Below are 15,372 nucleotides of genomic sequence, written 5' to 3'. Positions count from 1 at the left end.
ACACTGAGATCTGCAGGCAAAGTGTTCTGTGAACATAACGAAGAAGGCGTAAGTTACTAAAATCACAGTTGTTCTTACAAGTTACAGTATAATGGAGTTAACTGCAAGAGATGATGGACACATTGCTTTTCCAAGGAAGAAGAAAGAGAACAATATAACATAGATTATTAGAATGATCTCAGGGCCATTTGAGTTGGCTTTACTCAGCAGCCTCGTAAACCTTGAAGACATTAGGTGGTAGCTTCCACTATTAATGAAGCAAATTTCAGCTAATACTTTTCAAATCTGTCCTCCCACTTTTCTGAGAAACAGCAGTTTATGCTAGTGAATACTGTTAAGTACTGCTTCCATCTCCAGCTTCACCTTAGATTATCATTTTTCAACTAATTATAATTCAAAGTTCATACTGCTCTTTTCAAAATCATAATAGAGAATAACTGACAAAATGCCAATTTTGTTTTATCATTCTGAAAAAGCCACTTCCAAGATCTTAGTGACAATAATATTAGAATAAAATAAAATGAAGTGGAAACAGACAAAAGGGATACACAGATGAAAAGTCAACAGAAAAGAAGCTTGAAATTTTTTATTTAAGGCTATTATTTAATATCCTTAAAGCTTAGCCTTTTTATAACAAAGGTTTCAACAGGAATATTCACTTTTCAGACATTTTCAGCTGCCAGCCCCTAGACAGTAACTGGTGATTGAATCATTTGTGTGCATAAGTCAATTTTTAGAAAAATAATTTCATAATACAAATGGAGTTACTTCAGTCCAAATAAGTGGAAAATATAAATTTTCCATAATTTCATAATCTTAAAGCTGTTTTGATAACCATCCATTAGACGATAGATATTCCATACATACTCCTTTGGCAACATTAAATGACACTACAATTATTTCCTGGCATGCAAGGTGACATAGCTTTGTTACACCCAATGTAAATGACAATATAGATTTCAGAATTTCTTCATAGCTGTCAGTTGAGACAGTGAAGATCTTCATTTATTCCATTTTTATCCTGCATTCTTACTGGTATTCTCCTGAAAGGTCTCTGAGAAAATTAAAAAAAAATATATAAAAAAGAAGAGCGTCAATTAGGTCATAATATAAATCTCACAAGTTTTGTCACATATGTGTGGAATATATTTTTTTCTTGTTAAGAACTAGCAGATATTAGTTCCACAAACTTCTTAATGCTTCTCTCTAATAAAAGACTGAAAACTATTCCTAATGGAAAAGGTTTTTAATAGTTTCAAATAGATGACTTTCTTAAATTATTTCAGTCCTTAACCACAAACAAACACAAAAATTTGAAATTGTTATTCAAAACTATATTTAAAATAGAAATTCAAAAATTTTGCCGTTTCGTATTCCCATGATTAACTAGGTCCTTTATGAATCAAAAGCTGAAGTTAGTAAACTTTTGCAACGGACACCCAACATTTTTGAACATCTGGCCTTCACACGTGCCCTTTAGTGGACACTGTACTGCTTTTGAAACACCTTGTTAATGTTAACGGATAATCCTCAAATATTAACCTGTTTGTATTGTTTGGATAGAAAATGTTCTTTTCCTAACAGCGTTTGCCTATATACAAAGAAATTAAAGCATGGTTCTTAAGTAGTTGTGTCATATTCTTGTTCAGCACTGTCTGCAACATAAAGTTTGTAACACTGTTACATGTATTTTCATATTTAAGAGAATAATGAGCTGTACTTTCCCTATGTGTGACAAGTACATTTTAAAACCAATATATTAAGATATGACCAAAATTCAGGCACCTTTGGGTAACTTTTGTGTTAATCAGCCATTTAAGGAACTCTTTGGCAGCCATATCATCCAGGATTTTGTTGATATCACTTGTGAAAGTGCCATCTGCATGCCTTCGGCCCATTTCTTCAGCCATTAGAGCTTTTTCTGGGAAACTTCAAAGGGAAGAAATTATAAAACAATTTGTAAGACAAACAAACTGATAAAAGGTTCTCATTATAGATTCTTAATTACTGTAAATTTCCTGTGATTTTAAAGGGTTAAAGGTTGAGCCAGCTGTTACGGGTCTGTATAGCATGAAGCATATCAGAATATCTTATGAAGCATTATTTTGACAAGAGAAGAAAGCACTGAAGTTTCCCTTCACCAGAAGAGACTCTTCCATTAGGTTAGTCTAGGTTCCTCTTGCTCTGTCATGGATGTTTGTTTTTTTTTAAGCCATAGATGCAAAAACATAAATAAGTCTACAACATCTATGCCAGCTAAGCTAGGCATAAATAAAACTCACAGTAGATTTACTAAAAAACATTTTTTAAATGAATATCACTACTAAAACATTACAGTCAAATTTTCATACGCTTTTTTTTCCATTTGACTTGTAAAGTCCTAGTTTTATATTTACCATTGTATTGTAAAAAGCATTTTAACAGTAAAAGCAGCAGGGTTTTTTGGGGGGGTAAAATAACTGAATTGAAATATCTGTATTAAATTTATGTGCTTTTTTGTTGCACAATAGAATATTGTACTAGGAATCCTATCCTTAATCTTGATGTATCCATTTCTACCACTGGTAAAAATGACATTTTACCAAGGGCTTTATTTAGAAAGCTTGTTTCAAACCATCAAATAAGGGGAGATTTTTTTAGGTTCCAATGAGGTTTGCTGGTTGAAGCACACTATATTCTGGGATCAGTGACAGGCAGACTGTTGTTTTTATGCACTAATTTTAGGGAAAGCTACATACAAGTATGACTGCAAATAGTACTAAATATTAGGAAGTAGGAGACTGCTCTGTATGTAATAATTTCTCTAGGCTTCTAAGCTCTGTTTATCAGAGGTCAGTTGTAATCTCTCTTTCTGATAAATACTAAAATAACCTATCTCTGCTCACAAAAGTAAAAGGTGACAGAAAAAAAGCTGCAGATCTGAACTTCACCTGGAACTGGCACCAGCCTTTCCCTTATCTGTATGGCTCAATCGCATTTACTTAGTACTGTTTTTTTCATCATTATTTTCAAATTTTACCTAGTTAGTCTTCCTTGACTACAACACACAATCTTGTCTTACAGATTATATTTTATTATTATTGTTATTTATTATTTTTATATAGTATGAGAGACTTACACAGCATTTTATAGCTAGCAAAACATATAATAATAAGATGAACTGAAATCTCTGCCCCGAAGAGCTTACAGTCTAAAGGCACAAATAAGTACAGAGCAATTAAAAGGTAGTGAGTGGCATGTGCGCAGTGTAGCTCCTAACCACACAGACTCGTGAATGGTGATAAGACAGAAAGTGCCTGAAATTAAGGCTGTTCCAAGAGTAAATCTATCATGAACAAGGTACAAACTCATGAATAAGAAGATTAAGTGAATAGGTTTGAGAAATTTGCAGTGAATATATGGAGAGCAAGATAATGGAAATGTCCAAGATGTACATGAATCAAAAATATGGAGCTGAGTCTTGGAAACTGAACTATATCTAAAGAAAGCCTTAAAAAGGAAAATAAGTGATAGTTGTAGAAAATTATGGTTACTTTTGATGCTACAAATTGTGGAGACCTGGTGGATCATAGGAAGAACAAAAGAAGACATCAATAACTGCTAGGAATGATCACCAGAGCACGGAATACAGCTGTGGTGGCCGTGACGTTGGTAAAAAATTTGTCTTGGAAATACTGCAGAGGGAATGAATGATTGACCACAGATGTGGAGAAAAAGAGAAAGTAGTGTAAGACTTCACTAACATGACTCATCTCTGTGAAAGTTAAGAAGACTGTAAGCAATGTTATGTGATAAGGAAAAGGTGATAATTAGAGGAAATTCTTGTTTAGTTTTAGATATATTGACCTTAAATATAATTTGACCTTCCTTAGTGTAACAGTATGCTGCACAGATTTGTTTAAATCTATGTTTGAACTTAGTAACTGAAAATGGTTGTATAACAGCCATACAATATCTTCTATTACAAAAAGAAAACTTGAAATACAGCAGGAATGATCAAAAGTACATCAAGATTTCATCAGGCTTGATTTCTAACCTTGAAAGCAAAGCAAAATTTAATAATAGGAATGGATGGATTCTTACTCTCTTCTTCCTCGTCCATTCACTAACCAAGCAATGAATTCTTTGGCAGCTTGACCTTCCAAATAAGAGGTGATATCACTGGTGTAGGTGCCTTCAGCATGTCTCTCAAATTCAGAATGACGCTTGGAAATTCCATTGCTGAAAGAGGAGCAATACTCTAGGATCAGAATGTATCATTTATCACATGTTTTTAGCATTTAATAATTTACATTTCCCACTAAATATTCTGTATCTGAGGAAATTTTTCTTTGCTTCTCAAATTACTCTTGATAATTTCATCTTTCAATTCTAAAAGCAATGTATATGCTATGCAGTACAGTTTTGTATTAACTGAACTAGTTCTAAACAAATAAGGTACTGAAAGCATTGGAATGATCTTCTGCTAGGTGAATTAGCTCTGCACAACAAACTTTACTTATTCTACGAACATACTTTTTGTTACCTCTAAATGCACTAACTAAAAATTCCATTAAGCTACTCCTGTACTCATCTTCATTATTTCTCAGGCAAACTCCTCAGACTTAACTCTTTCTGATATTTCTCTGCCTCATTTTGAATCGTTTTGCGAATATTAATTGTACTCAACCAAGTAATTATCTTGGAACAATTTCAAACTTGATGATCTCTAGCTTAATAGCTAAATAGACAATAGCTTCCCAACCCTAACCCTGCTTCTTTCTCTTCTTTATAGCAAAATTAGGTCACAGTGACCCTTAGGAAGACAAGCTGCACTGAGAAGTAGACACGCTTTGGAATATTTGAATATTTTCCTATGAAAATTTCGCTTGAATTCCTATTTCACAGTTTGGCGTTTTCTGCCAAATTTTCAGAACTGTTAGTGTTTTCTATTATTTTTTGGTCTTCCTGGGATTTCATCATTCCTCCCACCTGCATCTTAACTAGAGTTTGATACATTTCTGATAAAATGTTAGTTTTGTTGAGATATGCTGTATCATTGAAGCTGAAAGATTTAGTATTATATTGACAGCATTTAGAACGGAAGGTTTTTTGTAATCCAAGATGCCCTCTCTGGATTTTCTCACAAAAATAAGAACAAAAATCTAAGTATTCCGATCTGTTTGGCAAACAGAGACTGGTTGCTGTGGCTGTTGTTTTTTTCAAAGTTCCAACTTCTCGTCCTCTCTCCCAGAATCATAGGAAAGAAAAATTAAGCCTTCAGCCTAAATGCTTTTATTTATTTATTTATTTATTTATTTTTCTGTAATGATCGATTAGTACAAAACAGGACTGAATTCTGAAGGCTGAATATTTTATTGTGTATTATCAGCCCTCCACAACTTGGTGCCCGAGCATTTTCCTTTAATTAGTGTTCTAATTGGTTTTCTTTCCCTTAACACAATGATTTTTCTCTATCTTTTTCTGTACACATTTTTTTTAAATCTCATTCTCAGAAATGTATTCTTCTCATGCTATTGCATTTCTTGAAGACACTGCACATAGCTAAATCACACATGTACAGACATGAAAAACAGATGTTTTCTCTTTCCTCATTAAAAAACAAAAACAACAAACAAACAAACAAAAAACCAAACAGGTGCAGAATAATTTCGTTTGATAAGTATTTCTCTGATTATGTTAACACTTTAAAGAATAATGGTTGATTTATTTCTCGTTTAACAGAAAATTGTTTTTGAGTAATAAGTTTGTGGCAAATAAAATACCTTGAGGGCTGGTCCGGGAATTTCTCATTCTCTTTGTCCTCCTGTCCTTGTTGGCTGTAGTGGAATTCCACAAACATTACAGCATTATTACCAGTACATTGTAGAGCATGAATGAGCTGATAAAACTCTTGTTGTTTATCTATACATTATCATAAACAACCACAGGTGAAGGAGGAACATTATAAATATTTTAAGGCATATGTATTGAAATTGATACTATATCTAGAAATGATTACTTTAAAGATTTCCACTGCAATTTAAAATATTAATATAACAGATTTTTTGACCCTATGGGAGGATCTTATCAAGGATGTAGGGCATAGAATTACTTGCTATTTCATTATTCATGCTCTTAGCTTGTTAGCCTTTGTTTAAGCAAGCTGTACCTTCAAAAAACCATGCCAACTCATACCTTAGCAGAATACTTGTAAACCATTGGTCAATTAAGCTTAAATCTCAGCTCTCTTTTCACAAAAGAAACTTAAGAATTAGATAACTACAGATAGAAGTTTTATTATATCCCAGCAGCTACATCTTTACCCTATACTTATGTACATTATTCAAATTGAATTTTTTTTCAGTGAATGAGCTATTCGTCCCAAAGAACCTGAGATAGTCTCATTTCAGATAGCATATTAGATAATACAATGTCACTACACCTAATTTATCAAATCAGTTTTGACTGATTTTGCACATGTTCCCCATTTCTAATAACTTATTAAAGTTATACATGAATTTTCCCTAAATACATCAGTAATTTGAGGATTATACACGGTCTGTGATGGGAAGCTGAAATAAAGAAATAGAATTCATTCAGATTCTAGATTTTTGGTGGTTTTATCAGCATGGAGAAAAGCAATGTGACCAAAAAGGCTTACCCATTTCTTTTAGTGCTCATTAACCATTGCACAAAATCCTGAGCTCGTCTGCTGTCCAAGTATTTGCTGTAGTCACTGGTAAATGTGCCTTGTGAATGACGCTTTACTTCATTCAGCTGCCTAGATTCATCTAATGGTTCAGTCTGAGAAGCTTTGAATGATCTGAGAAAAGTTTATAGAAGTTGTTGACTGGCAATGGCTACAGTACATTCTACAGTTGTACTGATATTTCTTTTAAAGATATTCATAAGTAAAAAAAGTAGTATAATTTTGTTTGCTAGCTGGCTAGTAAGATGAGACAATATTGTAGCTTGGATACTGCACATTTACAAGATTTCTTGGGTAACAGTCATGTATTATTTAAAATACCAAAAACTACTGTGTCACACTTTGCAGTATTAAAAGCTTTGATCGGTTCCCATGGTAGATTAAGTACTTTCTATAAATCATGGTGTGTTTTGCTTAGAACAGTAAGAAAGCAAAGCTCAGGCTAAGTGTTTCTAGAAGGTTAATCTAAAGAATTTACCTTGAATTCTCCTCTGTATCCTGAAGAGGATTTTGCCAGCTGCCTTGAACTATCATTAAAAGGAGTCCAGCAACAAAATAAATACTTTTCATCTTCATTCCCTGTCAAAACAGAGATAAGGCAACAAAGAAAATTGTAATCATCTTATGTATCACTGAATCAATTAAAACCAGAAAGAGACATTGTCAGTGCTGATCTAAACTTGAATAAATTGAGATCCCATGTAATGGATGGAGCTGACAGCATCTTGGGCAGACATTCAAAAAATGTCATTTCTGCTCTAGTCTTTAGGTTTTATTCTATATTCAAAACTGTAAGGTGAGCTGAGAGTAGCTGTGTCCTCAGTTTCCTTTGTACAAGGTTCTTATGCCCACTGATCTAAGTTCTGCTGATGGCAAGCATTGTATCTGTTTCCATAACATTGTTTTACTGCAAAACTAGGGTAGTGGTATGAGATTTACTTTTTCATTTACTGGAGGAAAAAAAAAAGTAAACAAATTTCTGTCAGGAATGCTGTCACATCAGCAGCTCCTTGTTCTTTCTTTCTGACCTGTAACCTCCTTTAACTTTTTTTTAACTTTTTGGAAACAACACATATTGTAGCAGTAGGCCACTTGAGTAAATGGCATACTAATAGGTGACTGCTCAGAAAAAACCATTAAGTCTCACAATGGCTTAACAATTTATGGCAGAATATTCAAAAATCTTTTTGCAATTTAATATAATACTCTGTTTAGCTTAAGCACCTCCGTTATGAGGTTGCATGGGATATACATGGTATAGCATACATATTTTGTTGTAATGTTAACAAACCAAAGAAGAAAATATTCTTCTAGCTATATTTCTTACTGTTATAGGTCATTCTATTGACTCAAATCACACAACAGAAACGGGTACATTATTACCACAAACGCTCTCATAATTTCAAGACTCACTGACTTTACTGCGAGTTCATTCAATGTAATTTATAGTATTTATGTACAAATGTTCTGGTGATTTACAGCCAAGCTGTGAGTGTCTTTATCTGAGTTACTCACTGGTTTACTCATGTAAGTTGTTCAGCTGCAACTTTTATAGAATTGTCAACAGTGTGAAAAAGGCATACTCCAATTCCCTAATTAAGTGCCACTATTTTCATTATTTAATGCATTAATTGTTCTGTTGGCACATAATCCTGTGTAGAGCAAGCTCTATTCATAAGATAAATGTTTTTCACTTGGGTTTCACAAAACCCTGTGCAGAATGGACTATGATAGCTAATAGTCTGAAAAGCATTGAGGTCATTTGTATAAGCAGAAAATGAGAGGAAATCTTACAAAGTCAATCAGTATTCATTGTTTATTGTTCATTTATGTTTTGATCACTTAAATTTGTGGAATGGCTGTATACACAAGGAAATTAATTAAAAATGTTGCTAGGTGCGATTGAGCTTGACAAAGAAATCAAACACAATTCATTCAATGAGTAAATGCTAAATAATTGAATAATGAATACTAAATGTTCATGAGTTTACATGTTCGAAATGTCACTGGAAATAATTTAATCATTATCATGAACTTGGACTGATGCTTGACTATTTGAAGAAGCCCTTCTGCCATCCATGAAATTTTCTTATAAAATTTTATGTTACAGTCTGAAAAACAAAGTGAAATAAAAAAGATGAATACACTGAAGTAAAATCATAGGTGGTAAAGTAGGACCCAACTAAAAAGACAATCCCCACTAAATGTAATGTGCTCTAAACTACTCCAAAACCAATAATTTGATATGTCAATCAAATTATTTATAAAATAAGGCAATTTGAAAGAAAACACACATATTCTCTACACCTTGTCATAATAGGCCGGATTTAAATATACAGCGTCCTGGAGAAACTATACAAGAGCTATTTTTCTTTAATTCCTCAATGACAGTATCAAAACTTTTAGTCATTCAAAATCTTCAATCTCAATAAAAAATGGGAAAATAAATTGATAAATATAAGGTTTCCTGGTGAATTTTGTTATACTAAACAATGGAGTCAATTTCCTTGTCTGTACTGGGAGCAACTGACAGTTTTTGTTTTTTTGACAGTTTGTATAAGTGTTTTCTGCCTTTTGTAATGCCCTCATATACGAGAATTGATTTCTATATCTACACATATCATACTTATAGTAACAATGAATAACACAGTGGCCGTGTAACCAGTCAGTCTTGTTATAATCTTAACTATAGTATCAAACTCTTTTTGCTATTTCACTTGGAGCTGTAATTTGGTGGTGCAACACTGACATCCAATGTCAGTCCCAAAGAATGCATGATTTTACATTTCATAGGCTTCCAATGACACAACAAAAGCTCTACCTTATTCTTCAGGAGGTTACTCTGCTATGATCACAAAAATAGCTTGATTTCTGTGTAGTGACCCTCATGCTAGCTGACACAGCTATAAATGAATTATCCCAGACAGCAAATAAAGTCTGGGCATTGCACCATACATTAGTAAATTTCCCATGTGTGATGGTATACAAACTAACCAGTATACTTCCACTTAACTTGAAAAACTATAACAAGATATATACATTACTACTTCTTGTACCACTGTTAAATCATGATACAGTTTAGACAAAAACCTAAGTCACTGAAATGGTATGAAAGAAATAGCCTCATTTTTAATCTAGTCTGTTTATAAAAATATCAGAGAAATAAAGCTATTCTGATGCATAAAACTTGAAAATAAATAAAAACTCAAAGCCCATTGCAACTGACAAACAGATTTTCAGTGATTTAATCATACCCAGAGCTAACTCCTAGGTCTCAGTCCTATAGAGCTTTCAGATATGAACAGTCCCACTAGCTACTTCATGCCTTAAAAATATGTTTAAATTAAAATGTATGGTTATCTTCTCTCTAAATTTTTCAAAATCAAATTCTGGGGAGATTAATACAAAGAAAGATGTATAAGTGTAGTTTTGGAAATTAACAAAATTTTAAAGTAAGAGAAACCCAGCCATCAACAAAATAAACATTTTAAAATGTAACTGACTAGCTGTTAAATCGCTGTCAAATATATTTTGGATCTGTTTAGTTTGTTCAGAGTTTAGCACTTGTTATTTCTAACCCAAACCAGCAACAGTAGTTTGCTACAAGTTAAAATGTAGCATTTAAAGAATAAATTTCTATTATAAAAAGAAAAAACAGTGATTCTACTCTTTGAGTGCAAGAAAACTGAAGTTAATTTTACACAGATAGTGCTTATGAAAAATATGTATACTCAAAAAATTTTGCTTTGAGCTGTCGGAGAGTATGTAGCAAATCCACCTCTCAAATTTTTAACAGAAATTTTCAGTACTGAAAACATTGACTTGTGACATCTATTTTGAATTTGGAAGAAAATGAATATTATTTCCTTGATCCATCTGATTTTTCTAGTTTTCCAATATATTTTACTGTAGCTATCTTTTGCACAGTGTGTGAATTTTAAACTAACAATGTTACTGAGTTTTCAAAAAAAAAAAAAATCTTTCAAAAGTCAGATTTGTATCAATTTCCAGATAAAAAAAAAAAGTACGGAATGACATCAGTGAAACAAAGGAACATTACATATGAAAATGTGTGAGTGAATAGAGTAGTTTTCTATAATAAAAATTGCAGATAACAATTATTTCTAATTATTAATAAATCACTGTTTGGGATATATGTGTTTTACATCTATCTACCTGCAGCAATATGGAGAGTTCTGTAAAAGACAATCAATCAGTCTAGCCTAAGGAAGTCCAGACCAGAAGTCTAAGTTAAATTTTATACAGTAAGCACAGTAATGACTGAAAGGTTTCAATGTAATGCTGTAAAATTCCCCTTTGAGATCTTACAGTGATATGAAAATAACAGTTTTTTTGAGATGTAGGGCAACAAAGTGGTAATCTGTTGGGTGATGGAGAGACAAACTGTCTTGGACAGTTTTCAGTCAATGTCCATATAGACCCATTTATTTTGTTTGCATTTTGTCAGGTGTCTATGTTGTCTCATATTTAGGAAGGAACTCTAAGAAATGAATACTTTAAAAATAATTTTCTTTAAACATCCCCAAAGTAGATAAAATATAAATATCAATAAATTTGTATTTCACATTTAAATTCCTTCTACAATGCCAGTTTTTTGTCTTTACATGTTAACCTTCCTTCTTTCAATTGCTTCTGCAGCCCTAGTAGTTGATGTTCCATTTTGGGATCATTCTGTTAAAATAATTCAATAGATTAAAAGATTTAAATGGTGATGCCATTAATTCCAAATATTAAGGAGTATAAGCAGAGAAGAAAACATCAATTCGTTGAAAGATCTTGCATCTCTGTTGCAATCTTTGGACAATGCAATTCAGAAAATACATTCAGCTTTCTCAGATGAATTGTACTAGTACTTCACATAAATCTTACCTTTTATGTTTTGAAGTGATATGCAGCAGCTGGAGAAAGATCTGCTACTCTCTCTTCTGGAACTATGGAAAGTCTTGACGATCCTGAGCTCTGCCTAGCTGCCTCTTTTGCACAGTCTTATATATATACTGTTCTGCTCTAGTAAGCATTACCAGAGTGCATCATTGCTGACAGATTCCTTATCCAACTTAAAAAAAAAAAGTCATCATGTTTGCTATTCATTTCATTAGATAATTTTACAAGCAATTTCACACATTCATTCTGCTTACTTTATGACATCAGTGCTAACATGGATTTGCAAAAGGAGTAAGGTAGCAATGTTCAAAGAAGTAAATATCAAACAGAAGGGCATTAGGATGATAAACAGTTGGCTAGAGGTACTTAGGACTAAGGCAGCAGTTTCTCCAAATTCCAGATTTGTCACATTAGTATTAAGCAAAATCTTGGTCCTGTTGGCATTAGAGCACCAACATAACCTATCAATTTTAAATCTAAATTTATAAATTTAATACACTGTTAGCAATATCCAACACAATACCCTCAAAGTGCTTTGTCAATTTTTCATGTAGTCTTATGTCAATATAGTGAACATAAAGAAGCACTCTTACTTTAAAGCACTACAGCAATGGCTACCTACTATGCAAAGCCCAGGCCAAATTTTATGAAAAAAAAAAAAAAAGTTTTGATTATCCTCAGATGTATTATACCAACTCTATTGAATGAAAATTCATACTCACTGGAGATCTGTATGCCAGACTTCCATTGTAAGTTGGGCTTCACACTGTGCTCTACAGATTTATATAAGTTTTTTTGCTCACATCTCTGTTCCTTACAAGGAAATAATTATAATTAAAAACATAGGTGTGAGTTTCATACCTGTGTATGTTCTGTACAACTACTGTCAGGGTCTTGAAACATTCACTAATAGATGGTGGGAAAATTCATACCTGTGATGGGGCAGCATTGACAAGGACTGTGTTTAAGCATCTGGTGACAACAGTAGGAGAAATTGACAAATCTTGTCAATGTCCCCAGCAGCTGAAAAAAAGCCTGCCAGTAAGGAATACAGGTATTTCATCCTGTCTGTGAAGCAACAAGTGAGATATCCTCTCTCAAGAAACTCCTGCAGATTTTAACTTACAGACCTTTTGACAAAATACCCAAAATAAAATAATTATTATATATATACAGAGAATACCATACATCTAGCAGAGATATTAAATATGAAGGACTCCACTTTAGGTTTCAGTTCCTCTCAGGAGTAAAAGGGACTGGATTTACAGCTGACATCTCCCTGAACAGAAATTACAGCCTATATTCTAGTGCAGAATGACCACCATGTAATTCTGGCACAAAGCACACATACTACAGGACATTATTTTATTTCCCCTACCACTGCTACTTGAAGCCAGCAAAGGTAATTTTTTGCTAGTTGACCACAGTCATATTGGTATATCCAATATTACACAATTGAGACAGTGTATAAACTTAATAAACTCAGAGCAGCAAATAAAATTAAAAACATCCTTCTTAGAGTTCAACCCTAAATGTCCTGCTGTGGTGCATAGTAATTACATAAGAAAACACTAAGTCCCACTGCATAGTCCACAAAATGAACGTTGATTTTTGGGGGGTGTTTATATATTTTTTTTCTCTGCTCTTGGATCCACATACTAACATTCATGGTCCCTTTTTAAAATTTCTATCTAGGATGCAAGTGACTCCTAATGACACTGCTGAGAAGTTAAGACCATGGTTTCTGGCACTCTCACCATTACTTTCAATCAGTTCTCAGTCAGTTCTGACAGCCTTACTTTCCCTTTTTGTCAGTCTTCTTTTTTAAATACTACTTCATTTTCTCTATTTGCCACGTTACCTTCCCCATGTCCTCTTTCTTCCTGCTTGTTACTATATTCTTCCTGTCTCCCACCCATTCAAAGTCATGGAACTGTAGTCAATGACTAGCATAGCATATGCAAATTTGCATATATAATTATTATATTTGGATTTTCAGATTTTTAGTTTGAAATGACCTAGTTTGGTTTGAAACAAAAGGACAGCCCCAGACCTACCACCTCCAACCTTCCCTAGGCAAACAACAGAGTAATATTGAAGATATAATGCCCACGGAGCCAAAACAAGCCTGGAAACTATCTCAAAATACTATACTAGCTCCAAAATATAACTGTCTGCCTGAGATGCCAGTTTCACTGCAATACTTCATATCTCAGCATTTTTTGTACTTCAATTTAACACGTCGAAATCATGCTGTAATTCCAGCACTAAATATTAGAAGGCACTCTGCCCATGAAGTTGGTCAACTTTACATCAACTGCAGGCAGGCATACTCCCTGGCTCTGCAGTACACCGATACAACAGCAGATGGTGATAAAAGGGTCGTTTTGACCATTTTTTGTTTGCACCAGGATCATACACTTGCTGAAATGGATTGCTACAGAAGATAAAATTGTATGTTGAGTTAAAGCTGCATAGGTTTCTAAACAAAGAATACAGAATACAAGACAATACCTTCTCCTCCAGCAATCAGGCTCTTTTCTTTTCGTTTAGGTCAGCTTATTTTCTTGTATCAGATACAGTTTCTTCTTTACAGTAGGATACTTTCAGGAAAGAACATGAGACAGCAGCCGAGCGCACCTCATTGAACACGTTGTTACACGGACTATATCATCTAGCAGGTCACCTAGCATCTAAAAATTGTCTGCCTGATTATATTTTTCAAGTGATATACATACAGTAAAAAGTACAGGAAAGAAAAGAAATGAACTGCATCAACAACCACACACCCATCAGTTGCCATAACTGAATCTAGAGTAATATATATTAGAAGAGTGCAGCAAATAAGTTCACTACACTAAACAGAAATAGAAAACTGTTATGCATGTGTGAAAGGTGCATTTGTACACATCCTGAACAAAGTTTTTTCCTTTTTATCATAAAATACCATAGTTAAATGGCACTTCTTGGCTAAGGCGCTCACTCTCCTATGTATCGTAGTTCACATCTACAACAGTACTTCAGATGAGTCAGACTGAAAGACAGAGCCTGAAGGGAACCTGCTTTCAAGAAAGTTACATCTTAACATTTTTAAAGTGTCATTTAGAAATATTAAAAATGTTTACTTTTGGATGCACTAAATATGGAGATGATTGAAGTGTCCTACAACATCATCTCAGCATGAGGGAATGGCTGCTGTAGTGACTGCATATTGTACTCACTGGACCAGAAACCTAGGTTGAAATTACAGAATTAAATTAAGAAAAAGATTTCTTATCAGATGCACATTGACTTATAGATCTGGCACTGAAAAATCCAGGTGGCATGTCTTTTCATAGATAGGACCACATACTCTGAATATCATGCTTTTTCCAGGATCTTTTGCAAATAAATAAATAAATAAATAAAAAGCAAGATAAGAACATTTTACTGAATGAGAAAGTAGCTGACTTTTTAAAGCAAAAACAATACTGCATTTTCTGTGTTATTAATACCTTCATATACATAAAATATGGGGGAGGGAAGGCTGAATCTTGGGGTCTGACTACAGGCCTGACACCATTTCTTTCTTACATAGCACAGAAAGCATTCTCTCCCTCATTTTCTCAGTCGCGATTACAGAGGCTGAAACGTGTAGCCTTTTATATTTTCCCATCTTTGCTGCATGATAATGAGGCAAAAGAAACCTGCATTCTACTTCTGGAAGCAGATGCAACATACACATGTAAAAATTGACATATGTAAAACAATTGAAGCATAAATGTTGCTTACATTTA

General features: G+C 33.5%; 1 protein-coding gene across 2 annotated transcripts; it reads right to left on the bottom strand.

Annotated features, from left to right (window-relative positions):
• Positions 1-617: 617 nt before the first annotated feature.
• GCG (glucagon) lies at positions 618-11,645 on the bottom strand. 2 transcript variants are annotated; one of them, XM_065751408.1, is made up of 7 exons: positions 11,582-11,645; positions 7,170-7,270; positions 6,644-6,805; positions 5,766-5,819; positions 4,084-4,221; positions 1,786-1,929; positions 618-1,054 (listed from the first exon to the last, which is right to left on the bottom strand). In XM_065751408.1, exons 2-7 carry the CDS (start codon positions 7,265-7,267, stop codon positions 1,030-1,032), a joined length of 621 nt encoding a protein of 206 aa, XP_065607480.1. In that variant the 5' UTR covers positions 7,268-7,270; positions 11,582-11,645; the 3' UTR covers positions 618-1,029. The 2 variants fall into 2 exon arrangements, with proteins under 2 accessions (XP_065607480.1, XP_065607478.1); XM_065751406.1 differs by lacking the exon at positions 11,582-11,645 and having other exon boundaries at positions 7,170-7,692.
• Positions 11,646-15,372: the final 3,727 nt, after the last annotated feature.

This window comes from Cyrtonyx montezumae, unplaced genomic scaffold (assembly GCF_038088225.1).
Source record: "Cyrtonyx montezumae isolate F1298 unplaced genomic scaffold, pur_monq_1.0 scaffold_7, whole genome shotgun sequence".
Lineage (NCBI taxonomy): Eukaryota > Metazoa > Chordata > Aves > Galliformes > Odontophoridae > Cyrtonyx > Cyrtonyx montezumae.
Note: the sequence above shows the minus strand (reverse complement) of the source record. Positions and strands in the feature narration are given on the sequence as shown.